The 27079-nt window shown below is 52.2% G+C and overlaps 1 protein-coding gene across 1 annotated transcript; it reads left to right on the top strand.

The window, feature by feature from the left end:
* Positions 1-1644: 1644 nt before the first annotated feature.
* MYBPC2 (myosin binding protein C2) lies at positions 1645-27023 on the top strand. The gene is made up of 28 exons (XM_053605938.1): positions 1645-1797; positions 3012-3101; positions 3616-3702; positions 3930-4078; positions 4492-4609; positions 5796-5844; positions 5991-6050; positions 7911-8104; positions 8350-8482; positions 11370-11494; positions 11816-11921; positions 12906-13078; positions 13788-13953; positions 15372-15478; positions 15819-15848; positions 16077-16216; positions 17844-18003; positions 18081-18185; positions 18618-18806; positions 19232-19366; positions 20917-21084; positions 21266-21354; positions 21451-21646; positions 21853-21992; positions 22922-23081; positions 23265-23401; positions 25288-25474; positions 26867-27023. Exons 1-28 carry the CDS (start codon positions 1779-1781, stop codon positions 26872-26874), a joined length of 3420 nt encoding a protein of 1139 aa, XP_053461913.1. The 5' UTR covers positions 1645-1778; the 3' UTR covers positions 26875-27023.
* The last annotated feature ends 56 nt before the right edge of the window (positions 27024-27079 follow it).

The following is a 27079-nucleotide window of genomic DNA, read 5'->3' as shown; positions in this document are numbered from 1 at the left end:
AAGTGACCGGAGTTCAAAAAGGGACTTACAGCGCAGTGCCTGTGGCTCAGTGGTAGCGCCGGCCCCATATACTGAGGGTGACGGGTTCAAACCCGGCCCTGGCCAGCTAAAACAGCAGTGGCAACTGCAACAAAAATAGCTGGGCGTTGTGGCGGGCGCCTGTAGTCCCAGCTGCTCGGGAGGCTGAGGCAAGAGAATCGCCCTGGCCCAAGAGTTGGAGGTTGCTGTGAGCTGTGACGCCACAGCACTCTACTGAGGGCGACAAGGTGAGATTCTGTCCTAAAAAAAAAAAAAAAAAAAAAAGGCACAGCCACACCTGGTTTAGCTTTGAATGCCGAAATAAGGGGCTTGCGTTGCAGGCATCGAGGGTTCCTTTTAAATTTTGTATTTTCCTCTCTTCCTGCCCATAAGAGTTCTCCTCCACCTCCTTCCTGGTTCCCCTTCCGTCTGGGTCTGGCACCCCCGACTCTGGGTTGGTGCCGAGGGATGCAAGGTTCCAGGAGGCAGCGCTGCCCCTGACACCTGCCCCACCATTCTTCACTGGCCGCTCGGGAGCGGTGTGGCAGACTGCCTGCCAATTCGTGACATCACACGCAAGCTGCCACCTGGTTGGCTTGGCGCTCCCTGAAGGTAGGGAAGTTTCCGGCTCATAGAGGGGTTTCGAAAATGGATGGGGGAAATGGGCGGAAAGAAAAAGTGAAGGGGCATGTGTACCCTCACACTGTGCCCCTCACACTGTGTTACTTCCCAGGCGGTGCCCCCCCGCTTTCCCGCCCTCTCACGCCCGCATTGCCCGCCCCGCAACACCTGGTCTTCCCAAGCCTTGCCTTCCCCAGAGCCCTGGCCAAGGCCCCGCCCCTTTATCTTCTTCACCTCCCCCTACCCGCCGTCCAGCCACCACCCCTTTCAAAAAGACACAGGTCGCCCTGCCGGGAAGGGCGCCAATGTCCGGGCAGCCCTCCAGGGCCTTCCCAGCCTACCCCCCGCCCTCTCCCCCGCGTCCGGTGCCCGCCGCGCCGGGTCCGGGAACAGTAGCCGGGAGCCGGCAGGCGCAGTCCCAGGAGGGGCGGCGGGCAGTCCCGGGACCCAGGTGGCCGGGCCCCCCAGGCTTTCGGGGTTACCCACGCCCAGGGAGCGGATCTGAAGTCCCAGAGCTCCAATGCCCTCCCTGGAGGCACAGAAACCTCCTCCCCCGGGCAGCCATCCTGCCTACGCTGGGAAACCGGACCCTCCCTCCGAGCTCTGGTTTCCCGAAAACTCCTGACTTGCAGATACTAAGAATGGCTTTCTAGACCCTGTCTCTCCCCGCCCCGCCTTCATGCCCGAATCCTGGCTCGCAGCCTTTACCCACTTTAGACAGACCTCCAGTCCCTTCTCCTTCTTAGGACCTAGGCGTCCAGTTTTCATCCTTTCTTCAGGACTCAGGAATCTGGGGCCCCAGTTTCTTCTGCCCCGACTCGAGAGTCCAAGCACCCAGCACCCCTCCCCCAGACCCTGGGGCCTCCGTCTCTGGCACCTCCTTCCTCGGACCCAGGTGTATGAGCCCCCAGCACCTCTTCCCCGGAGTCCTGGCATTCAGCCATCTCTCTCTGTCCAGCTGTTATTTCTCGCCCTTTAGAACACGCGGGTGGAATGTGGGGCGGCCCGTCTGCGATGCCTCCCTGAGCCTTCTGGGAGTCTCTGGATTCCTTAAAGGGCTCCCTCTGGAGGCCCACCTGTCCTCCCTAGGGCCCAGCGGACACATCGGCAGTCTGAAGAGAGGGAGGAGGTGCACCGACATGCCTGAGGCAAAACCAGGTGGCTGCCAGACCCCTTCCGGCTGTGGCCTTCTTTTGTGAATGAGGTTGGGGGGCTCCTCTGTTCCTGGCATTGGGAGAATAGGGTGCTTCTCTGTGTGAGGAGGAGCTCCCTTTTGGGGGTTTCCCTTATCTGTGTAGGGTGAAGATTTCCACATGGGGAGGAGCAGTCCCCTTCCATTTGTGAGGAGAGGTGTTGCCTTCCTTGGGTGAGATGGGGGGGTCCCCTTCCGTAATGAGGTGGTTTCTTTCTCTATACACAATTGGGGTTCCATCACTGGTGGAGGTGATGATTCTCTGTATGTTAGGGTCCCTTTTTCTCCATGGGGATGGGGATCCTGTGTGTGTAGTCTTAGCGTGGTGATTGGGTGATTGGGTCTGTTACATTTGGGCCTGACATCCTCTGGGTTGGGACTGGGCCACTGCTCTGAGAGAAGATTAGGGTTTTCTCTGCAGGATATGGCATCATTGTGTGTATAAAGATTAGGGGTTCCCACCTGCATGGAGTCACAGGAAAATCTTCTCTGTATAAGGATGGAAGGAATTTCCTTCTTTATGAAGTGAGGTTGCCATGTGTAGAAATTAGGGGGCCTCCATATAGGGGCTGTGGTCCTTTATTTGTGTAGAGTTTGGGGGCCTTTCTTTGAATGGGCCTGGGGGCACTCTATATGGAGATGGGTTTCCTTTCTATGAGGAAGTCAACACAGCAGCTGCTATCCCTTGGGAGGGATCCACCTCCTCCTCCTCCTGAGGTGTCCTGTCTGCTGGCATCAGGCCAGCTGAGCTATGGGTAGGGGTCCAGCCCTTTCTGTAGCTGGGGGCCCAGCAGGCCAGGAGGCAGCAGGAAGAGCACACGAAGAGTGCTGTTGTCAGCATGAGGTGTCCAGTTTCCAGCTTGGAGACAGTGCTAATTATACTCCCAGGATCTAAAAGGTCAGAGCCTGGTGGCCTGAGTGGATGGGATGTAGCCCGTTTGGGGTAAGGGAAACCTGATCTCTTAGATACTCAAGTTGACAGATAAATTTACTCACAGGTTGGTGACCTAGGCCCCCCGGGCCTGAGGGAGAAGGGACTGAGGGCCCAGACCCCTGAGTCTGAAGGAGGAGGGGGCTGGAGCCCTTGACCCCTGGGTTTGAGGGAGGAGGGTCTGAGGCAGGAGTGTCTAAGGGAGAAGAGTGCTAGGCACATGCTCACCTGTGAACTTCTACTTCACAGTGGCCAAAAAGGCACCCAAAGGCAAAGATGCCCCCAAACAAGGTCTCAAGGAGGCTCCCCCTAAGGAGGCTTCTGTGGAGGCCTCCAAAGGTGAGATGGCATTCCCGGAGGCTCAGCCAGCCTGGTGTGTCACCTCCTCCATGCTTCTCTCTGCACCCTTGCCCCAGCCTTCTCCCGATCTCTGTCTTTTATTTTGTCCCGACACAGCGCCAGAGCTGACCTGCACCTCCCTACTCACAGCCCTCCCAGGGCTCCCTAGCACTGGTACAGCACCCTGTCCCTCAGCTGGCTGATGGATCACTGAATCCTGCCCAGCTTTGAATGTCTCCATTCTATCTTTAAACCTCTCTTACCCCAAGACCCATTCAGGACCCTCCAGCACATGGATGGGCAAACTGAGGCTTATAGGATTGGGGGAGCTAGCCGAGGTCACATAGCCAATTGGGTGACATGTGGTCTTCCCCAAACTAGGAAAAGCCATTTTGCCCTCATGGTCTTTAGTTTCAGAGCAGAGGGTGCTTCCATGTCTCTAAGCCCCTTCCCCAAAGTGGCCATTGGCTCTCCCTGACCCACCTCAGACTTCCTAATCCTGTCTCCTGAGCAGAAGCCCTCCCTGAGGACCAGTCCCCCACTGCTGAGGAGCCCACCGGCATTTTTCTGAAGAAGCCAGACTCTGTATCAGTGGAGACTGGTAAGGGAAGTCTGGGGGAAGAGCTAGGTGCCGGGACCCCTGTGTCTGAGGGAGGAGGAAGCTGGGGGCCAGGACCCCTGGGTCTGAAGGAAAAGGGAACTGGGGGACCTGGACCCTTGGGTCTGAGGGAGGAGGGGCTGGGGTGTCACATCCTCACAACCTCTCTGGAGAGTCTAGGTTGCTGACAGGATCCTCCTTCAATTCCATCCCTTCTCATACCCACCCAGGCAAGGACACTATGATTGTGGCCAAGGTGAACGGGAAGGAGCTCCAGGGCAAACCAACCATCAAGTGGTTCAAGGGCAAGTGGCTGGAGCTGGGCAGCAAGAGCGGTGCCCGATTCTCCTTTAAGGAGTCCCATGATGCCACAAGCAATGTGAGGACCTTTGGGAAAGGAGAGTATGTGGCTGGGGCTGGAGGTTGTGGAGGCCCAGGTCTTGGAGGTTTGGGGCCCCTGAGATGAAGAAGTGACCCTCCAGGAATGGAGGCTGGGCTGGGCAGGGAGGAGGATGCTTGGGGAAGGGCAGCTGCACTTGGCCAGGGACATGTGCACTCCCTGGAAGGTCTCAGGAATCAGCAACATGGGCTTCCAGGGCTCGAGATTGGCTGGGCATGGGAGGGGGCTGAGCTGGCCTCACTGGTGCTAAGCACCTCCATTCCAAGTCTCCATGGGCCCATCCTATGGGTGTCCATGAGGACTTGGAGACAGAGTTGTGAAGTGGGTTCTGGGAGGGTGGGATGGTGCTGGGGGGTGGCCACCTGCACCTATACCCTGGCCCTGGCCCCCAGGTGTACATCGTGGAGCTGCATATTGGGAAGGTGGTACTGGGGGACCGTGGGGATTACCGCCTCGAGGTCAAAACCAAGGATGCCTGCGACAGCTGTGGTTTCAACATCGATGTGGAGGGTGCGCTGGCAGGGAGGGGGTTGAAGGTTGTGGGTTTAGGGTAAGGGTGGAAGCACCAGCCAGGTGTAGGGAGAGGGAGGTAGAGGTATGGGAGTGAGGTCAGTGCAGAAGTTTGGAGAAAGCTGTTGAGATTCAGGGATCAGGGCATTCAAGATGGTGAGACAACCCACCGGCTTAGAGAAGGAGGAATAGATTTAGGGATGAAAGTATTCAGGGTCTTGGGTGCACATGCAAAGGCTTAGGAAGTGAGTTTTGTAGATTCCAGGTTCAAGAAAGTAGGAGTGAGATGGGGTATGGTGACTCACACCTATAATCTTGCACTCTGGGAGGCCAAGGCAGGAGGATTATTTGAACTCAGGAGTTCAAGACCAACCTGAGCAACAGCGAGACCCTGTCTCTACTAACAATAGAAAAACTAGCCGGATGTGGTGGCACACACTTGTAGTCCAAGCTATTTGGGAGACTGAGGCAAGAGGATCGCTTGAGCCCAAGATGTTGCTGTGAGTAACAATGATGCCACAGCATTCTACCCAGGATGACAATGTGAGACTCTGTCTCAAAAAAGAAAGGAAAAGAAAAGAAAATAGTAGTGAAGGCTTAGGAAACAGGGGTATGCAGGATTAATAGGGGGTAGCACAGATTTGGGGCACATGTATGGAGGCCTGGTGGTGAACTGGCTGGGGGGCTGCAGCTTAGGATATGTGAGGGTACAGGGAATGAGACTGCCCAGGTGTGGGGGCACAAGCTGGTGCTGGCAGCCAGGGAAGTAAGAGTGAGCTGCCCAGGCGGTGCCTGTGGCTCAGTGTGTAGGGCCGCCCTGGCCCCATATACGGAAGCCCCTACCAAACTGCAACAAAAAAATAGCTGGGTGTTATGGCGGGCGCCTGTAGTCCCATCTACTCGGGAGGCCGAGGCAAGAGAATTGCCTAAGCCCAGGAGTTGGAGGTTGTCATGAGCTGTGACGTTACGGCACTCTACCAAGGGCGATAAAGTGAGACTCTGTCTCTACAAAAAAAAGAGCGATCTGCCCTAGGAGTAGATGTCCAGCCTGAGCAAGAGGGTGTGTTGGCACAAAAGATGGAGGATAGGTGGCCTGGAAGAGATTGTGCAGGCTGGGGAGGAGCTCTTAGTGTTAGATCAGCCCTGGCCTCCCACTCACCTTTCCTTTTCCTGTTGCCACCCCCAGCTCCCCGTCAGGATGCCTCTGGGCAGAGTCTAGAAAGCTTCAAGCGTGTGTAAGTGACCCTGGCCAAGGACCAGGAGAGGCTTGCCTTGGACCGGGGAGAAGGGAGCACTTGGGGAGGCAGGGAGTGGGGAGTCTAGGGTGAGTCTGAGGGGACAGGACCCCAGTGGGGTTCACACATCCTCTCTATGGCCACAGGGGTGAAGGGAAGTCAGAAAATGTGGGTGAGCTGGATTTTAGCAGCCTGTTGAAGAAGAGGTGAGCACCCCACTGAATGAGAAAGGGTAGGAGGGTGGTGGGTGACACCCCATGGCCATTGCTACCCCACTGTCATCTCTGGACTCTCTGCTGATCTGTCTGCCACCTTCTCCACCTGTCCACCCAGTATTCAACTCACCAACCCATATGACCACCAACATGTCCATCCACCCCCCCATCCATTCATCCAGACCCCTACCCACAACCCCACCCAGTCAACCATCTGCTGAGAGTTCACCCACTCACTCCTTAGCTCATCAGCCTCGCATCCACTTTCTTGTTCACTCATGGCTCTGGTCCATTTACTCACCAACCTACCCATCCATCCATTCGTCCATCAACTCAACCAGCTACCTATTTATTCACCTATAATCAATCCATCTACTTACCTGCCCATTTGCCAATACATCCACCCACTTATCTATCCGTCTACCCAATATCTTCCCACCTGTCCATCCACCAACTTGCCATTATACTCAGAGTGGTTACATGGATGGGTAGATGAGTTGGTGGGTGTGATGGGATGTTGGATTCAGCTTGGAGAGAGATGCAGGTGTAAGTGGACAGTAAAGGTGGGTGGGTGTTGGGAAGGTGGGTCGATGGGGGCGCAAGTAGGTGGGGATGTGGACGGGTGGATGGAGCAGTCTGCACAGCTATCCTTCAAGCTAGCTCTCTGTTGGGTTGAACTATATGAATTGATGTTCTGTAGGTCAAAATGATTGAACACTGGTGACGTCATACTGTCTAACATCACACTTGTTCACTTACTCATCCGTTTGCCATCTGTGCGGGCACCCATCCAAATGCCACTCACCCATCTAGCCTCATAACCAAGTCCCTGACAAGCCCATGAACTAATAGATTCTTCTGTTTGTTTCCAGCGGCCAGAGACTGACTTAGCCACCTCCTGTCACTATATCACCCCAACTCCTAACCAGTCATTTCTCACCAATCTGTCGATCCACTCTGCCACGCATTCTTCACCAAACCCTCCCCCTACTTTCCCACCCATCTCTCTCCATGACCCACCTGCCTACTCAAGTATCTGTCCACTCACTCACTGCTCCATACATCAACACAAATATTCATATATCCCTAATTCACCCACTCAGCTATCCTCTCTGCTTCCTTCCTTTCCTTCTTTCTTTCCAAAGACCCATCCATGTATTCATTTACTCTCTCACTCATCAAACATGAGGCCTTCTGTCTACTGGGCCCTGGGCTAAGACCAGGGGACAGAGAGCAGCTAAACTGGGTTCCTGATGTTGAGTTACTCATTGCCTTGGGAAGATGGGTCTGGTGCAACAGACCTGAACACTGACTAACAGGGCCTATGTGGTGTGATGAGAGAAAGGTCCCATGGGGGCCTGCAAGAGTCAGAGTGAGAGCAACACACTGCCCTGGAGGGTAGGCAGTGGCTCACGGAGAAGGGAACTTTGGCCTAGGTCTTGTAGGATGAAGAGGAGTCAATCAGGAAGAGGTGGTGGGGAGAGGTCATGAAGGCAGGGAGTTTGTGCTCAGGCTGGGAGGCAGGAAAGAGCCTGGAGTGTCCAGGAAGAGGCAAGTAGCTCAGTTTGGAGGGTTGTGGGGTCATCATGGGGACAGGTGGGGCAGTGATCTCCAGGCTCAGGAGCAAAGAGCCATAGAAAAGTCTGGAAGGGGGAAGAGATGGCATCTGATGTGGAGAAAGATGGGGAGGCCAGGAGACAGGGGAGGAGGCTGGGCGGTGGGCCCAGTGGGAAAGAACAAGACTCAGAGAGAAAAAGTGGTGTGGGTAAGTCACATGGTGATGAGCACAGAGGCTGAGGAAGGTCCTCCCCTCCTCACTCCCTGGTGCTTGACCTGTCTCCCCACCATTAGGGAGGTGGTTGAGGAGGAGAAGAAGAAAAAGAAAGATGACGATGACCTGGGCATCCCCCCGGAGATTTGGGAGCTGCTGAAAGGGGCAAAGAAGAGCGAGTATGAGAGAATTGCCTTTCAGTATGGCATCACTGACCTCCGGGGCATGTTGAAGCGGCTCAAGAAGGCCAAGGTTGAGGTCAAGAAGAGTGCAGGTCAGCACTGGGCAAAGGGAGATGGGCCCGCCCATGGGGACCCCACATCCCTGGCATCTGATGCTTGGGCCTTGGGCCTATCTTTGGGAGGTCCTAACCTGAGGAGCAATTGAGTCTTGTTCTTGGGGACCTCTGAGTTCATTGGAGCCCCCCTGACCTTGACCTTGGAAGGCCCATGGTTCAGGAAGGGAAACTTGTCACCTCTGGGGATGACCAGGGTCCCCTCTGTACCTCTTCATCCCCAGCCTTCACAAAGAAGCTGGATCCAGCCTACCAAGTGGACAGAGGCAACAAGGTCAAGTTGATTGTAGAAATCAGTGACCCAGACCTTCCCCTCAAGTGGTTTAAGAATGGCCAGGAGATCAAACCAAGCAGCAAGTACGTATGAGGCAGTTCCCATGTGGGGGGAATCCTAGTCCAGAGAGAATACCCAGGAGCAAAGCTGGTAACTTAACCCAGAGAAGGCACTCCACTCCTGGGTGCAGTCCCTCATGCCGACAATCCCAGTGACTCAGGAGGTTGAGGAGGGAGGATTGCTTGAGGCCAGGAGACCAGCCTGGGCAACATAGGAAGATCCTATCTCTAACACAATGAGAAAAATTAACCAGGCAGCTACTCCAGAGGCTGAAGTGGGAGGATTGCTTAAGCCCAGGAGTTCAAGGCTGCAGCAAGATGTGACTGTCCTACTGCACTCTAGCCAGAGCAACCAAGAGAGACACTGTCTAAAAAAAAATAAAAAGTGCAAATACATCACTAGAAAAAATAGAAAAGAGCAAGGAAGAACACGAATTCAGTAGAGAAATAACCCAAATGGCCAATTAGCTGTGAAGTACACCTTCAACCTTGTGGAAAATAATGATGATGATAATAATAATAATAATGATAATGCAAATGAAAACGACAGTCTTTCTGCTCTCCAAATGGGCAAAGACTTTCCAGAACAATGAAGCCCAGTGCTGGAGAAGATGTAGGGAAATGGATACACAAACACTGCTGATGGGAACATAAATTGGTAGGTCTCCAAAGGGTAATATATTAAAAAGCCTTAGCTGGGTGTGGTGGCTCATGCCTATAATCCCAGGACTCCGGGAGGTTGAGGTGGGAGGATCCCTTGAGCTCATGAGTTACAGACCAGCCTGAGCAAGAGCAAGATCCTGTCTCTAAAAAAATAGATGGGTGTTGTGGCGGATGCCTGCAGTCCCAGCTACTTGGGAAGCTGAGGCAAAAAGATCACTTGAGCCCAAGAATCTGAGGTTGCTGTGAACTATGATGCCATGGTATTCTACAGGGGGCAAGAAAGTGAGACTCTGTCTCAAAACCAAAACATAAATGAATGAATAAATAAATAATAAATAAAAAGCCTTGAGGTTGTGCAATTCTAGGTTTTTATTGTGAAGGAATTATCATGGCTACATATATTTATTTCAGAATGTTCCAGGGGTACAAACGTTTTGGTTACGTGCATTACTTTGGTATAGTTTGAGTCAAGGTTATAATTGTGACTACCCCCAGAAAGGAGGCACTGTGCCTGTTAGGTGTGACTTTATCTGTTCCTTCTCCCTTCTTCCACTTGCTTGATTTCCATTGCATTTTACTACCAAGCTATGTATATTTAACTAGGACAATGTTCATTGAAGCATTTGCTATCACAGCAAAAATATACAGTTCCATACTAAGGTGATATGAAGCTACTAAAACAAAAATTCTAGAACATTCACTAACATGGAAAGCTGTTCAAGATTATGTGCAGGCTGGGTGTAGTGGCTCACACCTGTAATCCTAGCACTCTGGGAGGCGGAGGTGGGTGGATTGCCCGAGCTCATGGGTTTGAGACCAGTGTGAGCAAGAGCAAAATCCTGTCTCTAAAAATAGCCTGGGGGTGTAGCAGACGCCTGCAGTCCCTGCTACTCAGGAGGCTGAGGCAAGAGAATCACTTAAGTCCAAGAGTTTGAGGTTGCTGTGTGCTATGATGCCATGATACTCTACCAAAGGTGACAAAGTAAGACTGTCTCAAAAAAAAAAAAAAAAAGAAAAAAGATTATTATGTGCAGAAGCATATCACCCACTCTGCTTCACAGAATGTTAAACTACATTTTATTTATATATAAGAAAAAGATTGGAAAGTCAGGTGTCAAAACATTTATAGCAGTTATCTTTTGGTGGGGCAGTTATGGATGAATTTTTATTAAAAATTTTTTGTCTGGGAGCACCTGTAGCTCAAAGGAGTAGGGTGCCGGCCCCATATGCCAGAGGTAGCGGGTTCAAACCCAGCCCTGGCCAAAAACTGCAAGAAAACAAAACAAAACAAAACAATTTTTTTTTGTCTTGGCTATACTTTCTAAATTCCCTATAATGAGCAATTTATTTATTTATTTTAAGGTCTCACTCTGTCACTCTTTCACCCTGGGTAGAGTGCAGTGGCTCAATCTCCTGGGCTCAAACCATCCTCCTGCCACAACCTCCCGAATAGCTGGGACTACAGGCACCCACCACGATGCCTGGCTCATTTTTCTGTTTTTGGTAGAGACAGGGTCTTGCTCTTGCTCAGGCTGTTCTCAGATTCCTGATCTCAAGAAATCATCCCACCTCAGCCGCCCAGAGTGCCAGGATTACAGGTGTGAGCCACTGTGCCCAGTCCATTCATGATGAGCATTTTTGGTTAGAAAAAAGTTACATTAGTTAAGGTACAGGTTGATTCCTTCTAACAAAGAGTTCCTGAAATACATTTAAGTTAGACACCCATGGATTTGCAGCTGACTGAGGCTGGTGGGCCAGTTCCTTTAATAGATCATTTGGGGACCCAGGTCAGTCCATATTGTTGGCTTTATCATCTCTTGTGACGGTGTCCACATCCGTATCACCAAAACTGGGGGATGGGTATATCTGTGTCTAGCTGGTGGGAGGGGGAAGGGGAGAATTCCAGAGGTAGCAACTCATCCCAAGGTGGGAAATGAGCTAGAAGCTACAGATCACTTCCAGCTGCTTACCACTGAAACAAACTCAGTCCTAGCTGCAAAGGAGGCTGGGAAATGTAGTTCTCTAGGTGGGTGGCCGGTGCCACTGTGCAGAGGAGGAGAGGATGGATGTGGGTGGTCAGCTGGCATTTCCGCCATAGTTATTTAAATAACAGAAACTAGACTCTCTGTCCCCTCCCATGCAGTTTGATCTGAGAGGGAGAGACTTGCCCTGCAAACGGGTGAGCCGATCTACTTCAGGGCCAGGCGAATGTCCCACCACCTGGGTTGAGATGAGACTTTTGTATCAGGTACGTGTTTGAGAATGTCGGGAAGAAGCGAATTCTCACCATCAACAAGTGCACACTGGCAGACGATGCTGCCTACGAGGTGGCTGTCAAGGATGAGAAGTGTTTCACTGAGCTCTTTGTCAAAGGTGAGGCTATGGGGACCACACCTGAGGTGCATCTTACAAGGGTACATGTGAAACTTACTAAATGTAGAATATAAATGTCTTAACACAATAACTAAGAAAATGCCACGAAGGCTATATTAACCAGTTTGATGAAAATGTTTAAATTGTATATAAAACCAGCACATTGTATCCCATGACTTCATTAATGTACACAGCTATGATTTAATTTAAAAAAGAAAAAAAAAATGGTGAGCTAGAACTTGGGCCTGAGTGTGGGAATGGACTGGAACTCTGGAGGGAGTCCTGAAACTACTGATCTCCTGTTGTCCCTCTGTTGCACAGAACCTCCAGTCCTGATTATCACACCCCTGGAAGACCAGCAGGTGTTTGTGGGCGACCGGGTGGAAATGATGGTGGAGGTATCAGAAGATGGGGCCCAGCTCATGTGGTGAGTGACCCTTGATTCCCAATCTCCCTGTGCCCACAGTGTCTTTGCCTCAGCTCCGATCTTTGTGGGACCCTCTGATCTTCATTCAGCAGTGACTGGGAGACCTTAGCCTTTCTCTGTAAATCCCCACCTTCACCGTACTTCTATCTACAACCTCAACCCATCCTATGCTTTTTTGGGTCCTTTTCCTGATCCCTGCAGATTCATTAAATATTTATTCATACATTCAACCCATCATCCATCCTTTGGTCCACCCACCCGTCCATGCATACACCAACCCATCTCCCCGTTCATTCATTCATCTATCCAGCAAACTCTTACCTATGATTTGGTGGCTCTTCTGCATATCAGGGATATGGTGGGAGGAAAACAATAGCAACATGGTACTCACCTTCGTGGTATTTATAATCCAGAGATTTGGAGGTGTGTGTGTGTAGGAGACGTGGCCAGGCCTGGGTCTTTGCATAAACACATATGAAAGTTCTACTTTGAAGTGTTGGAAAGGAGCAGCAGCAGACGCTATAGCAGCTTTTCATTAGAAGAAAGGGATTTGGGAGTTCAGGGAAGGCTCCCTAGAAGAGGTGACAACTGGGCTGCTGCTGAGGAGGCTCAGTGACGTGGGAGTAGAGAGTGCCCTGGGCAGGGGACACGTCATTTACAGAGGCTACAATATTTGACATTTCTCTGACACTCTAGGGCTTCCTCTGGGCTCTGACCTCTCCCCTTGACCTCTTTGTGTTTCTGACTTCCAGCCAGTACCTTGAGGCATCTCCCCATATCCTGTGACCTCATCCTGTCCCTTCTCTTCCCTGATCCCACCTGTGACTCACCCACCACTCAAGATGCCTCTGCCACCCTCTCTCTCCCTCCCTGGATCTCCTCTGGTCCCTCTGGGCCCCTGACTCATGCTCTGAGACCCAAACCCAGAGCCATGAAGACCACCGTGCTGACTGCTCTTGCTGTTCTCTGTGTCTCCTTCCGCAGGATGAAAGATGGGGTGGAGCTGACCCGGGAGGATTCCTTCAAGGCCCGATACCGCTTCAAGAAGGATGGGAAGCGCCACATTCTCATCTTTTCAGACGTGGCCCAGGAGGATGGGGGGCATTATCAGGTCATGACCAATGGTGGCCAGTGTGAGGCTGAGCTCATTGTGGAAGGTATGGGGCTGGGTAGGGTGATGGCCACACTGTGCACACCTCTCCTTGCAGCTCAATATCACTGGGGCCCCAAATCTTAGAGTTGTCCCTGATTCCTGTCAACGGAAAAGAACTTAAACTCTGTAAAATAATTTAAGAGGTTTAGGCCAGGCAGTGGTGCATGCCTATAATTCTAGCACTCTGGGAGGCCAAGGGAGTGGATTTCTTGAACTCAGGAGTTTAAGATAAGCCTGAGCAAGAGCTCATCTCTACTAAAAATAGAAAAAACAGCCTGGCTCAGTGCCTGTAGCTCAAGTGGCTAAGGCAATTCACCTACCTTGGCCTCCCAGAGTGCTGGGCTTACAGGCGTGAGCCACCACACCTGGCCGAGGGCTTAAGATTTTATTTCAGTACACAGTCCTCTTTTTCCCACATACCCTACTACATCTGACCCACCTGCTGTGCCCCAGGACCTTTGTACACACTGCTCCCCTGTCTTGGGAGGCTCCCTGTGCCCTCCTGTGGGTTCTCCTTCCCCTGCAGGCTGCCTTGCTCTGTTATGTTGACTTTCCTTCTTCACTGCCTCCCCCCCGTGAGCTCTTCCAGGCCAGTGGGATGTTTCTGGGTTGTTTGTGGCTGTGTTCCCAGTGCCTGGACTGGGTGGGTGCTCACAAGCATTCCTGGACTGACTAGAGTGGTGACAGCCCCGCCTCCTTCCCTTCCCACCCAGAGAAACAGCTGGAGGTTCTGCAGGACATCGCAGACCTGACAGTGAAGGCCTCGGAACAGGCTGTGTTCAAGTGCGAGGTGTCTGATGAGAAGGTGACAGGCAAGTGGTACAAGAATGGGATCGAGGTGCGGCCCAGCAAGAGGATCACCATATCCCATGTGGGGAGGTGAGGAGAGGGCTGTGGAGGGTGTGTGTGTGTGTATTAGTCAGCATTAGTCAGCTATGACTGTATAACAAAGCACCACTAGATGTAGTAGTTTAAAAGAACAAGACCTGAGGCTGGGTGTGGTGGCTCTCACTGGTATTTCTACCACTCTGGAAGGCCAAGGCAGGTGGATCATTTGAGCCCAGGGGTTCAAGACCAGCCTAAGCAAGAACAAGACCCTGTCTCTACTAAAAATAGAAAAACTAGCTGGGTGTTGTGGCAATTGCATGTAGTCCCAGCTACTGGGGAGGCTGAGGCAAGAGGATTGCTTAAGCCCAAGAGTTTGAGGTTGCTGTGAGCTATGATGCCATAGCACTCTATCCAGGGTAACAGAGTGAGACTCTGTCTCCAAAAAATAAATAAATAAATAAGGCTTGATTTGAGTCTGCAGGTTGGTGTGGGACTGAGTGAGCCAGGACAGCCTCACTCTGTGCCTCTGTGGTCAGCCGAATGTTGGCCCTGCTGACCTTGCCCTGGGCTCTGACAGGACTTTAGCTGGGACAGCTGGGCTGCCAGCCCTCTGGTCCATATGGCATCTCATCCTTCAGTAGGTTCAGACTGGCAAGTTCATGTGGCAGAAATAGAGGTCCCAAGAGAGTATGGAAGTGAACAAGGTCTCTGTGGCCTGGGCTGGGAAATAGTCCCAGTGTCACTTCCACCATATTCTACTGGACCAAGAAAGTCACAGGCTGGCCCACATTCCAGGAGTGGGAAACAGACTCTACCATTTGGTGGTGGAGGGAGGGGCACTACAAGGGCACCGACACAGGGAGGGGAACAACTCTGGCCATATCTGTAAATAGTCTACTTGGGTGGTGGCAGGGTGTCCAGCCAGGAAAACAAGAGGCTAGAATTCCATAGGTAGGGTGTGAACACCTGAGATAAACACCTGGTTATCTGCAGAATTTGAGGAACCACTTTGACAATGCAGAACGTCCTGCCCTGGTGGATTTCCAGGCAGTAGCTCTTGGCAGGATGTAAGCATTACCTTTGTTCTGTGGAAGGAACCATGCCACTGGTGTGTCAATAAGGATGGTGATGCATCCTGACACTCACAGGGCACTTATATGTGTCAGGTAATTTCTAGATGCTTTATGACAACCTTGATGTAGATTACTATCATTACCCCTATTTTATAGGTGAAGAAATGGAGGCACAGAGAGCTTAAGTAACTTGGCCAAGGTCACACAGCTGCTAAGTGGGATGTGAACACAGGCCATAGCATTCCAGAGCCCCAAATAGAAAGGGTGGGCATGTAGATTGCATCGAGGAGGGTGTTTCTCTAGATGGCACAAGAAAAGCAGGTGGAGACAGTCTGGTTCTGTGGTGGGCCCCAGGGTGACTTAGCCCAACCCCTACCCTGCTGCCCAAAATTTTAGGGTCCACAAGCTGGTGATTGATGACGTCCGTCCTGAGGATGAAGGAGACTACACATTTGTGCCTGATGGCTACGCTCTGTCACTCTCTGCCAAGCTCAACTTCCTGGGTGAAGACACCCCATCCTCTCTCTTGTGTGCTGTAGCAACCCCCCCCAGCCCAAGGCCCCCAATGCCTCCCTTCAGCATTAAGTTTCCCCGATTGTGCAATGAGGGTGATAGCAAGCATCATGGGTGGAGGTAGAAAATGGAGAGCACTGGCTGTGTGGAAGTGTGTCCATAAGGGGAGGGGTGGTTCAGAGGCCTGAGCCTTGCCCCCAGCCTTGCCCCCGGCACCTCAGCTCCTGGTGGCACTGCCAGACTTTGCCTCTGTCTCTGGGTTGTGATGGTGGGATGAGGAGCCTGCTGGGCTTGGACCTACCTAACTGTCCAGTATTCTTTGTCTTCCAGAAATCAAAGTGGAGTACGTACCCAAGCAAGGTGGGCGCCAAGGGGTCCTCTAGGAGCTAGGGGCCTAGACCTCTAGGATTGAAGGAGGAGGGACTGGGGGCCCAGACTCCTGAGTCTGAGGGAGGAGGGGTTGGGGGCTGGGACCTCAGAGTCTCTGTTGTTGTTGGAATTAGCTCCCTGGGAGATACTCTAGTGGGAGTTGGGAAGACCCAGCTGCCCACACTCCTCTGGTTCCGAGTAACCATTCTGTGCCACCAGAGCCACCAAAGATCCACCTGGACTGCTCAGGGAAGACCTCAGAGAATTTGATTGTGGTTGTGGCTGGAAACAAGCTGAGGATGGATGTGGCCATTACAGGGGAGCCCCCTCCGGTTGCCACCTGGCTGAAGGGAGATGAGGTAGGCTGGGGCTTCCCCTGTGGCCTGATTTCCGCTTCTAAGTACTGCTGGGTGACTTTAGGTAAGCTGTTGTCCCTCTCTGAGCCTCAATTTCATCCTCTACAAAATGATGGTGATTCCTTCTTTTTTTTTTTTTTTTTGAGACACAGTCTCACTATGTCGCCCTTGGTAGAGTGCCGTGGCATCACAGTTTACAACAACTTCAAACTGTTGTGCTTAAGTGATTCTCTTGCTTCAGCTTCCCAAGTAGCTGGGACTACAGGCACTCGCCACAACGCTCAGTTATTTTTTTGTTGCAGTTGTCATTGTTGTTTAGCTGACCCGAGCTGGGTTCAAACCCACTAACCTCTGTGCATGTAGCCAGCTCCATAACCACTGTGCTACGGGCGCTGAGCCAGGTGATTCCTTCTTTAGAGGGTTGCTTTGTAGATGAGGCTATATTTGCCTGTCACAGGGTCTAGAATGTGGTGGGTGCTCCATCCTTTGATCCTTCAGTTAATTAACCAGTCAATTGACCAATCTAGCCTTCTAGCCATCTAGCAACTCACGCTTCCATCCATTCATTCATCAACTAATTAATTAATTTGCTCAATCATCCACCCATCCACAAATTGAGCCGTATGTCCATTTATCCAGCAAGTAATCTGGTTATCTATCCGTCCAGAAATACACCTGCCCATTTATCTATATATTCATATATCCACCTATCCATTGATCCAACAGGTATTTCAATCCAGGCCCTGGGACAGCTTAATTTTTCATCTCCTCTATGCTTCAGTTTTCTCTTCTGTAAAATGAACAAACTCCAAGGGTGGCGCCTGTGGCTCAGTGAGTAGGGTGCCCGCCCCATATACCAAGTTGAACCCGGCCCTGGCCAAACTACAACAAAAAAATAGCCAGGCGTTGTGGCCAGCACCTATAGTCCCAGTACTCGGGAGGCTGAGGCAAAAGAATCTCCTAAGCCCAAGAGCTGGAGGTTGCTGTGAGCTGTGATGCCACGGCACTCTACCAAGGGTGATAAAGTGAGACTGTCTAAAAAAAAAGAACAAACTCCATTCAGTTTCCATTCATGCCTTCACTTAGCAGGCATCTCCTGAGGTTCCCTCCATGCCAGGCTCTGTGTGTGGCCTTCCAGTATCACTCAGAAGTCAGATGCAGCTCTTGCCCACCAGAAGCCTTGGGCAGAGAAAGACACCTGCCCAAGAGTCACAGTCTAGGGTGCTCAGGACTGATATAAAGGGAGGTTCAGAAGCTCTGAGAATGTGAGGGATGGGGCTATTACTTCCTGCTGGGGATATCCAATCCCAGATTGCTTCCTGGAAGAGGTGGCTTCTGGGTGGGTCCTAAAGGATGAGTGAGAGCTTAGCATTACACGCATAGGGAACAGCCTTGCAAAATCCCAGGGAAAAGGTAGTGTGATGTGTTAATAAAGGCTGATATTTGTAGGGTGAGGACAGCAGTGGAGAGGAATGATGAGGCTGAGTGTTGACCCCAAAGGGCCTCTTGGGCTGTGTCTGGTCATGTGGCAATGGGGACCTGCTACAGAATTTTGGGCAGGGGAATGGCAGAGGCAGGCCCAGATTGGGGAACATGATATGGAACCAAGCCATATGGTGGCCGTGTCCAGGTGTTCTTGGCCACCGAGGGCAGGACCCATATTGAGAAGCGAGAGGAGTGCAGCAGCTTTGTGATCGAGAGTGCGCAGCGGGCGGACGAGGGCCACTACACCATCAAAGTCACCAACCCTGTTGGCGAGGACGTGGCCTCCATTTTCCTGCGGGTTGTAGGTGAGTAGAGAGGGTTAAGGCAGTGGAGCAAGGGGACCAAGCCCACTAGGGCCCAGCTGACTGTCCTGTGCCCACAGACGTCCCAGACCCCCCAGAGGCCGTGCGCATCACCTCAGTTGGAGAGGATTGGGCCATCCTAGTCTGGGAGCCACCCAAGTATGATGGGGGGTGTCCAGTCACTGGTGAGTGCCTGTGGCCCTCTGTCCTGACAAACTCCAACCCTCACAGGCCTCTGACTTCTCCTTGGTCTCCCAGGGCCAATAGCACCTCAGTGACCTCCCTCTGGCACCTGGTTTTCCATCGACACCTCACCATCCCTTTGACTTTGCCCCATCTTTCTCTACTCCCCAATAGCCTGGGGATTCTCACTTTAGCCAATAGCCTGAGGTCGTCTGTGACCCCTAGGCACCTGATCCATGACCTCTGACCCCTCTTCCTTCCTGATCCCAGGACTGGTAGCCTCTGAGTGCTCTGTGGCCCCTGAGATCAACCCAAAATTCGTTGCCCCAGCCTGCTCAGGGCCACATGATCTTTCAGGTGTGATCTTTGCTGACCCAACTGACATTGCCCCTAGCCTTCCCATGACCTCTACTCCTCTGTCCTGGGGCCTCCAGGGTACCTCCTGGAGCGCAAAAAGAAGGGCTCTCATCGCTGGATGAAGCTGAACTTTGAAGTCTTTACGGAGCTGACCTATGAGTCCACCAAGATGATCGAGGGTGTCCTCTATGAGATGCGGGTCTTTGCCGTCAATGCCATTGGAGTGTCCCAGCCCAGCATGAACACCAAGCCCTTTATGCCTATTGGTAACACTTTCCAGAACCCTCACTCTAACCCATCCAGCCTTATCACCTCTAACCCATACTCTGCCCACCACTGACCTCTGAATCTACACTCTGGCCTTTGACCCCACTGATCACTGACTTCTGATCCCTCCATTTCAACACCCTGACACACTGGCCCCCGTCCCACCTATCTTCCCAGTCTCCTGACCCAATATATCCACCACTGACCTTTGCCCTGCCAGGCTAGCACCTACCCTGACTGGGGGACCTCACCGTCCTCCTTGCTCTTGCTGCAATAACCCTGGTGACACTTCCTGGCTCATTGACCTTGGCCCACCATATTGATCTTTTTCCTGACCGGTGGCTCCACCTCTCACCCCTGCTCCTTCCTGCTAACCCCTGACCCTCTCATTTTTCCTCCAATGTTCTTTGCTTTGACCCTTCAGCACCCACAAGCGAACCCTTGCACCTGATAGTGGACGATGTGACAGACACCACCACTACCCTCAAGTGGAGGCCTCCAAATAGGATCGGTGCAGGCGGCATTGATGGCTACCTGGTGGAATACTGCCTGGAAGGCTGTGAGTGATCGTGGGCAGCCTAGGGGGTGGGTGGCAGACAGAGCCCCACTGGGTAACGCATCCAGGGCACTGCAGATGGCCATCCAGGAAGGGAGATCTGGTGTAGTAGGCTTCACTTGTGTCTGTCTGTCCTGGAACAAACCGCTGGGATGGGTTGGGTCCAGCCAGACCCCAGTGACCAGCTTGTCCTCTCTCCCTCCCACCTTCCCTGCATCCATTCTTCCTCCAGCTATGACTTTTCATCCATCCACCTGTCCTTCCATACTTCATTTATCTACTGCCTGTATGCCTTCTATTTGTTTATCCATCCAACCAATCTTTTATCCATCCTTCTTAACATCCATCCATCCATCCATCCATATTTTCCTCCTTTTCCCCTTTATTTCTCCCTCATTCCTTCCCTTCCCTCCCTGCCTGCCATTCACTTGCCTGCCTAGTCATCCATCATCCCTCCTTCTATCCCTCTGGAAGCCTTTTGGACTATGCCACTATCCATCCATCCATTCATCCATCCTCCCTCTTTATAACCATCTCTGCTTCCTTCCCTCTTCCATCCATGTGACCATCCAACCATCTGTCTATCAATTGTCTCTCCACCTGTCCATCCATCCCTGTATTTCCACCTACCCAACCTTCCATCCTCTACCAAACACACATTCACTGTGTGCCCGGCCCAGCACCGCAGCTGTGGAGATGTGTCCAGCACAGTCATCTCCCTGGGAGGAACGGGATCATCTCAACACCATATCCCAGGCCTTAAATTCAGACAAACGTGGTTCCAATCCCACCCTACGCTTTCTAATTGTGTGGCCTTGGGCAAGTCTCAGAGCCTCAGTATCTTCATCTAAAGATGGCAAAGGCGGTTCCCATCTTGACAGGGTACAGTGATGGCTGCATGCGACAGTGCATGGAGTCGATGGGTGGTTGAGCCCTCATCAGCTTCCTCCCTCTTCCTCATTCCAGTACTCCTCACCCCGTGCCCTCCCTGGCTGATCATCCCCTGCCATGCCACCCTGCCATTTCAGAACTAAGCTGGTTAGAGGTCGCTCTGTGATTGTTGGGCTGACCTACATTGGTTCACCAAGCCACAGCCGCGAACCAAGACAGAAAGGCACATATGCAGGGCAGGCAAGCTGATGAGCTCAGACTACCACAATCACTGCACACTCCCGGAAATGCCTGGGAGCTTGCCTCCTGCTGTACCCTCACACAGAGCCACCATCCCTGTTCCTCTGTGTTCTGGAGTCAGACAGGCTTGGGCTTAACTTACTAGTCCACCATGTCTGAGCTGTGTAACCTTGGCAATTTTCTAACCCCTAAAATGGGAATAACATAAGGTTGAGGCAAGAATTAATAAGCTAACACACGTGCCACTCTTACAGCCGTGATAAATGCTTCATGAACACTGGCTGCTCCGCTGCTGCTGCCGAGGATTTACTCAGTGTTCACAGTGGTGGGACCCAAGTCACTGGGGGGGGGGGCAGGGAACTGCGGGGTGTAGGGGGCTGAGGGAAGGCCGTGGAATCCACCAGCATGACTCTTCTCTCTAGCCGAGGAATGGGTCCCAGCCAACACTGAGCCCGTGGAGCGGTGTGGCTTTACCATCAAGAACCTCCCGACAGGAGCAAGAATCCTCTTCCGAGTTGTTGGGGTCAACATTGCAGGTCGCAGTGAGCCAGCCACCCTGGCCCAGCCAGTTACCGTCCGGGAGATTGTGGGTGAGTGACTCCCTGAGCAGCCCCTTTGGGAGAGCAGCACCTGACCCTGCTCTCCCAAAGGCTAAGTCGAAGTCATCTAACCTGCCCTTCCCTTGTCATCTGTAGGACCTGAGACCACTCCATTGTCATGGGTCTCTTGTTCCTCAAATGGCCCTCTAGCCCATTGTGTTTGTGCCTTTAGAGCCACCCAAGATCCGTCTCCCCCGCCACCTCCGGCAGACTTACATCCGCAAAGTGGGAGAGGCTCTCAATCTTGTCATCCCCTTCCAGGTACAGAGAGCTGGGGTCAGGGGTCAAGGTCCTGTGGTAGGACCTCTCCATGGCAAGACTCCTCTGCTCTTGCTCACCCTTGTTCTCTTTCCTCAGGGAAAGCCACGGCCCCAGGTCGTGTGGACAAAGGGTGGGGCCCCCCTGGACACTTCCCGCGTGAATGTGCGGACCAGTGATTTCGACACGGTGTTCTTCGTCCGCCAGGCAGCCCGCTCGGACTCTGGGGAGTATGAGCTGAAAGTGCAGATCGAGAACATACAGGACACAGCTACCATCCGCATCCGGGTTGTGGGTGTGCATCTGGGCCAGGAGGGGAAAGGAGGAGATGAGATGAGGGCTGGGGATGAGGTGGGGAAGGGAAAGGGTTATGAAGCAAGGGGAGATGAGATGGGGAGCCCTTGAGAGAGAGAGGCTGGGGTGGAGGCAGGAGGTGGGGAGACATGAGGGAAGAGGTATCCAGGGATGCTTGGGCTGGCCTACAACACCGCCCCCTTCCAGAAAAGGCAGGGCCGCCAATGAATGTGATGGTGAAGGAGGTGTGGGGCACCAATGCACTGGTGGAGTGGCAGCCCCCGAGAGACAACGGGAACAGTGAGATCACAGGGTATTTGGTCCAGAAAGCCGACAAGAAGACAATGGTAAGAGAAGACAGGAGCCCGCAGAGGGGCGTGGGGAAAGCTGGCCACAGCAGAGTGCATGCGGTATCACCACCTCACAGCTAGGGGGACTTAGGCCCAGAGAGTGGCATCACAGCTCACAGCAACCTCCAACTCCTGGGCTCAAGTGATTCTCCTGCCTCTGCCTCCCAAGTAGCTGGGACTACAGGCGCCTGCCACAATGCCTGGCTATTTTTTGGTTGCAGCGGTCATTGTTGTTTGGTCGGCTGGGGCTGGAATTGAACCCGCCAGCTCAGCTCAGGTGTATGTGGCTGGCACCTTAGCCACTTGAGCCACAGGCACCGAGCCAGAGTTTGTGGTTTCTGTGAGCTATGATGCAACAGCACTCCAACCTGGGTGACAGAATGATAGACTCAAAAAAAAAAAAAGTTCATCTTCTTTTTTGTGGCATGAGTCAGTGCCTCATTTTTTTTTTTTTTTTTTTTTGGAGACAGAGTGTCATTACGTCGCCCTCGGTAGAGTGCTGTGGTATCACAGCTCACAGTAATCTCAAACTTGTGGGCTTAAGTAATTCTCTTGCCTCAGCCTCCCAAGTAGCTGGGACTACAGGTGCCTGCCACGATGCTCAGCTATGTTTTGGTTTTAGTTGTTTGGCAGGCCTGGGCTGGGTTTGAACCTGCCAGCTCTGGTGTATGTGGCCAGTGCTCCAGCTGCTGAGCTATAGGTGCTGAGCTCTCATTCCTTTTTTTGAGCCTGAATAATATTCCATTGTCAGGAGGGGATTATTTTTCACTCAGCCACTGAAGGACACTTGAGTTCTATGCGTTGGTGGCTGTGAACAGTGCTGGGTTTTCTTAACACTTGGATGTGCTTCTCTAACACCTGGTTCTTCTTGTGTCTGAGTCCCTTGTATCACCGACTCACCTGGTCCTTCCCTGTCCTCACACCAGGAGTGGTTCAACGTCTATGAACGCAACCGGCAAACTTCCTGTACTGTGTCTGAACTCATCATAGGCAATGAATACTACTTCCGTGTTTTCACGGAGAACATCTGTGGGCTCAGTGACTCACCTGGTGTCTCTAAGAACACAGCCCGAATTCTCAAGAAAGGTGCTGCCCTCCCCATCCACGGGTCCCAGTCTCACCCCCACCGCCCTCTTGGCTGGGGTCCAAACCCGACTCCTCTGTCCTGACCTCCTGGCCACGGGGGAGTGGTGGTTGCAGTTTGTTCCCTGGTTGGGATCAGGGGACAATCCAGATCAGCCACCTTACATGTGTATCCCCCCCCACCAGGAATCACCTTCAAACCATTTGAGTACCAGGAGCATGACTTCCGGACACCTCCCAAGTTCCTAACGCCTCTCATAGACCGGGTGGTGGTGGCGGGGTACTCAGCAGCTCTCAACTGCGCTGTCAGAGGCTATCCAAAGGTGCTGGGTGGGGACCAGATCTGTGTGTATGTCATAATGTGGGGGTGGGGGGGAAGCTGGTAGAAATCTTCCACATGATGAAACCCCTACCCACCACTATACCAGCTCTTTCCCCTAGGTTCTCCTCTGTTTTGTAGGATTTGCTCACTTTTAAGCCACTTCCTATTTCTCTCCTCCTCTGTCCAGAGCCCAAGTCTCAGACAGTTGTCCCCTGTCTTCCTATCTTTTCCTTTGCCTCACAACTGCAAGGCAACAGCTCATCCCAGCAACCAGAGGAGAGGGCCATTCAGTCTCTCTTGCCCTGTCCAAGGACAAACTCCAATCCCTTGGAAAAATAAACCTTTGCGGATAGGGTAGTCTAACCCCCATATTCTTGGTTCCTAGACTGCTGTTTGGGAGTATGGGTGCTTACAGCCTTGCCCTCAAGTAGCTCATTTATTTGCGTGACTTTAGGTTAATGTTGGTCTCCCTCAATATACAGGAAACTTCTTGTTTGATTCACCTAGTGGACAGAAAGTCTAAAAATGTTTGGCCTGTAGCACAGTGGTTACAGTGTCAGCCACATACACGGAGGATGGTGGGTTCGAACCTGGTCCTGGCCAGCTAAACCACAATGACAACTGCAACAAAAAATAGACAGGGATTGGCAAAACAATGGCTCAAAGGCCAAATCCATCTGCCACTTATTTCTCTGAATAGTTTTATCGAAACATGAGCCACATGCATTTGTTTACATTTTAGTGGCAAACCAGAACAGTTGCATCAGAGAATGTACGGCCTGCAAAGCCTAACTAGTACCTAACTGGCCCTTTGTAGGGACAGCCTGCGACTTCTGGTCTAAACCCCAGGTAATTAGCTCCAGCCCTGTTAGGCGCATGGTGGATTCATCTTTTCTCCACTCATTCATTCATTTACTCACCTACCAATCCATTCATTTACTCAGTTGATTCATTCACTCTATTTGCTTATTTACATTGCTCATTCACTCATTTGTTCATTCTCTCAACAATTTTTTTTTTTGAGACACAGTCTCAGTAGAGTTCTATGGCATCACAGCTCACAGCAACCTCAAACTCCTGGGTTTAAGCAAATTCTCTTGCTTTAGCCTCCCAGTAGCTGGGACTACAGGTGGCCCCCCCAACCCCCACAACACCTGGCTATTTTTTGTTGCAGTTGTCATTGTGGTTTAGCTGGCCAGGACTAGGTTCGAACCCACCATCCTCCGTGTATGTGGCTGACACTGTAACCACTGTGCTACAGGCCAAACATTTTTAGACTTTCTGTCCACTAGGTGAATCAAACAAGAAGTTTCCTGTATATTGGGGGAGACCGACATTAACCTAAAGTCACGCAAATAGCATAAAACTAAAAATGGAGGCAAGAATGCCAGAGGAAAGCCGGCAGTTATGAGAGCGTGAATAGGTGTCACTATCCCAGTCTAGGGGCCCAGGACTTGTAAGCTGAGACCTCAAAGAGAGGCAGGTGCTAATCAGGTAAAAAAAAAAAAGGGGGGGGGAGGGCAGTATTGGAAGAGGGAATAGCCAGTGTTAAAGCCTGAGGTGGGAACCTACCTGGTCTGTTTTAAGGAACAGTGAGGGGGCCAGTGTGGCTGGAGGGGGTGTGCAGAGTAATAGGACCAAACCATGTAGGGCCCTGTGGGCTGCTATGAGGAGTGAGCTCTTGATTCTGAGAGAAATGGGAGGTAGGGATTATCAACCTGGTTTCATAGAGGAGGAGACTGAGGGTCAGAGAGTAGAAGTGACTTTCCAAGAATATCCAGCAAGGAGGTGGCACACCTTAGAACCCAAATCTTTCTCCTGAGCTCCATTTGCCATTGCCCATGGGACCCTCTCTAAGTTGGCCTCTTCTCCTGCTCCCGTCAACAGCCAAAGGTTTCCTGGATGAAGAACAAGATGGAAATCCGCGAAGATCCCAAGTTCCTGATGACCAACTACCAGGGAGTCCTGACGCTGAACATCCGCCGCCCCTCACCCTTCGATGCTGGGACTTACACCTGCCGGGCTGTCAATGAGCTGGGTGAGGCACTGGCCGAGTGCAAGCTGAATGTCCGAGGTGAGGATAGGCAGCTCCCAAACTGGCTGGCCTTCATTCAGGCCTTTTGCAAACCTAACCAAAGGCCCTGTGCTGAGCACTGCTGAGGTCTAGAGAGGAGTCAGGCTCAGGCACTCTAGCATGATGGGGAAGCTGGTTTGGATGCAAATAGGAAAGATGCAGTGATAGGTGCTGAAATGAAGGCAACACAGGGCATGGGGGTGGGGTGGGGTGGGGGAGTCCTGGACGCGCCCTGGGCAGAAGGGTTTCTCCAAAGTAGTTGAAAGATAAAGAAGAGGGAGGTGAGTGAAGGAGGAAGACCTTAGCAAATGTCCCCAAGGCTGCTAGTGTGCCTAGGCACATGTAGATAGAGCAGGTGACTCAGATGAAGCAAATAGGGATAATGTCAAGAACAAGGGCGGTGGGAGCCCAAAACATGTCCTCCTCCCCAGCCTGTCCCCAAGCTCCCTCCCTGTTATCCCCACCTCCCCCTGCCCTACTCCCTCCTCTTTGCCCCACAGCTCTGGCCCCAGTGGAAGCTCCATCTTCTTCCTCCTGGATCCCCTCCTCAGCCTCCTCTCCTTTCTCCCTGCCTACAGTCCTTCCCTCCTGTCCATCCCCACACGACATAGAGGGATCTCTGTGTCCACAGCTGACCTGCCCTTCCCCTGCTCCCAGCCTTCCCAGGGCTCCCCAATACCCCTGGAGCCCCTTGGCTTGGTGTTTACATCCTGTTATGGCCTCCAGCCCCCACCTGTCTCATGTTCTCCCATTTCCCTCTGCGCTGTGTGCCAACCACACCAAGCTGTTGGCCATACTGGCCAGGCTTTCTCCTGCTGGGGGACTTTGCACGTGCTGTTCCCTCTACCTGGAACCTACTTCCTTTGCCTTGGGCTCCAATCCATCAGACATCAGCCAGTCAAGGTTCCATGAGGAGCCCACTAACAAAGTCCCTCAGAGCAGGCTGACATCAACGTGGACTTCCAGAATCCCCCATGGTGACTTCGGACCATATAGACTTTCCCTGCCCCTGAGGACAGCCCAGCAGACAGAAGTGGCTGGGGACACTTTCCAAGCCTGAGTATCTGTCATTCTAGATAAATGCCCTTCCAGACTGACCCAACTTTTAATATTCTGCTGTCCCTTTATCAACTATTTAATCAGCTCAGAAATACTCCAATTTCAGGGTTCCAATTACTGCTTATAGCCAATAGCTGATCAGAACACCTCCGTGACAGAAACCAGGGGTACCCTGACACTGGGTAGAGTGGCCAGGCACAGGTACAGTGATAAAGTGTCACCTTGTTCCCTTGCCGATAACAGCAGGCAGAGGAGTCTGTGAAGGGCACAGGACTTTAGGAACAGGTGTGCCTGGGGCCTGTTCCACCCACTCTTTCCCCTTTGTTCCCACAGTGCTGTAGTGAAACGGTCTCCTGCCATCAGGACAGCCTGCTGCTGAGTCCTAACTGCCATTCCAGACCTCTGAGGCTATGCGTCCCTTTCTGGAGTTGTCACTGAGCACAAAACAGGCGTGTCTGGGACTCTCATGTGTCTGTCCTTCTTGAATCTGTAGTCTGTGGGGCATTAACCACATTCAAACAGACCAAAGTGGATGGCCATCTCAGA

This window comes from Nycticebus coucang, chromosome 10, assembly GCF_027406575.1.
Source record: "Nycticebus coucang isolate mNycCou1 chromosome 10, mNycCou1.pri, whole genome shotgun sequence".
Classification (NCBI taxonomy): domain Eukaryota; kingdom Metazoa; phylum Chordata; class Mammalia; order Primates; family Lorisidae; genus Nycticebus; species Nycticebus coucang.
This window is presented reverse-complemented; position numbering and strand designations above follow the sequence as displayed.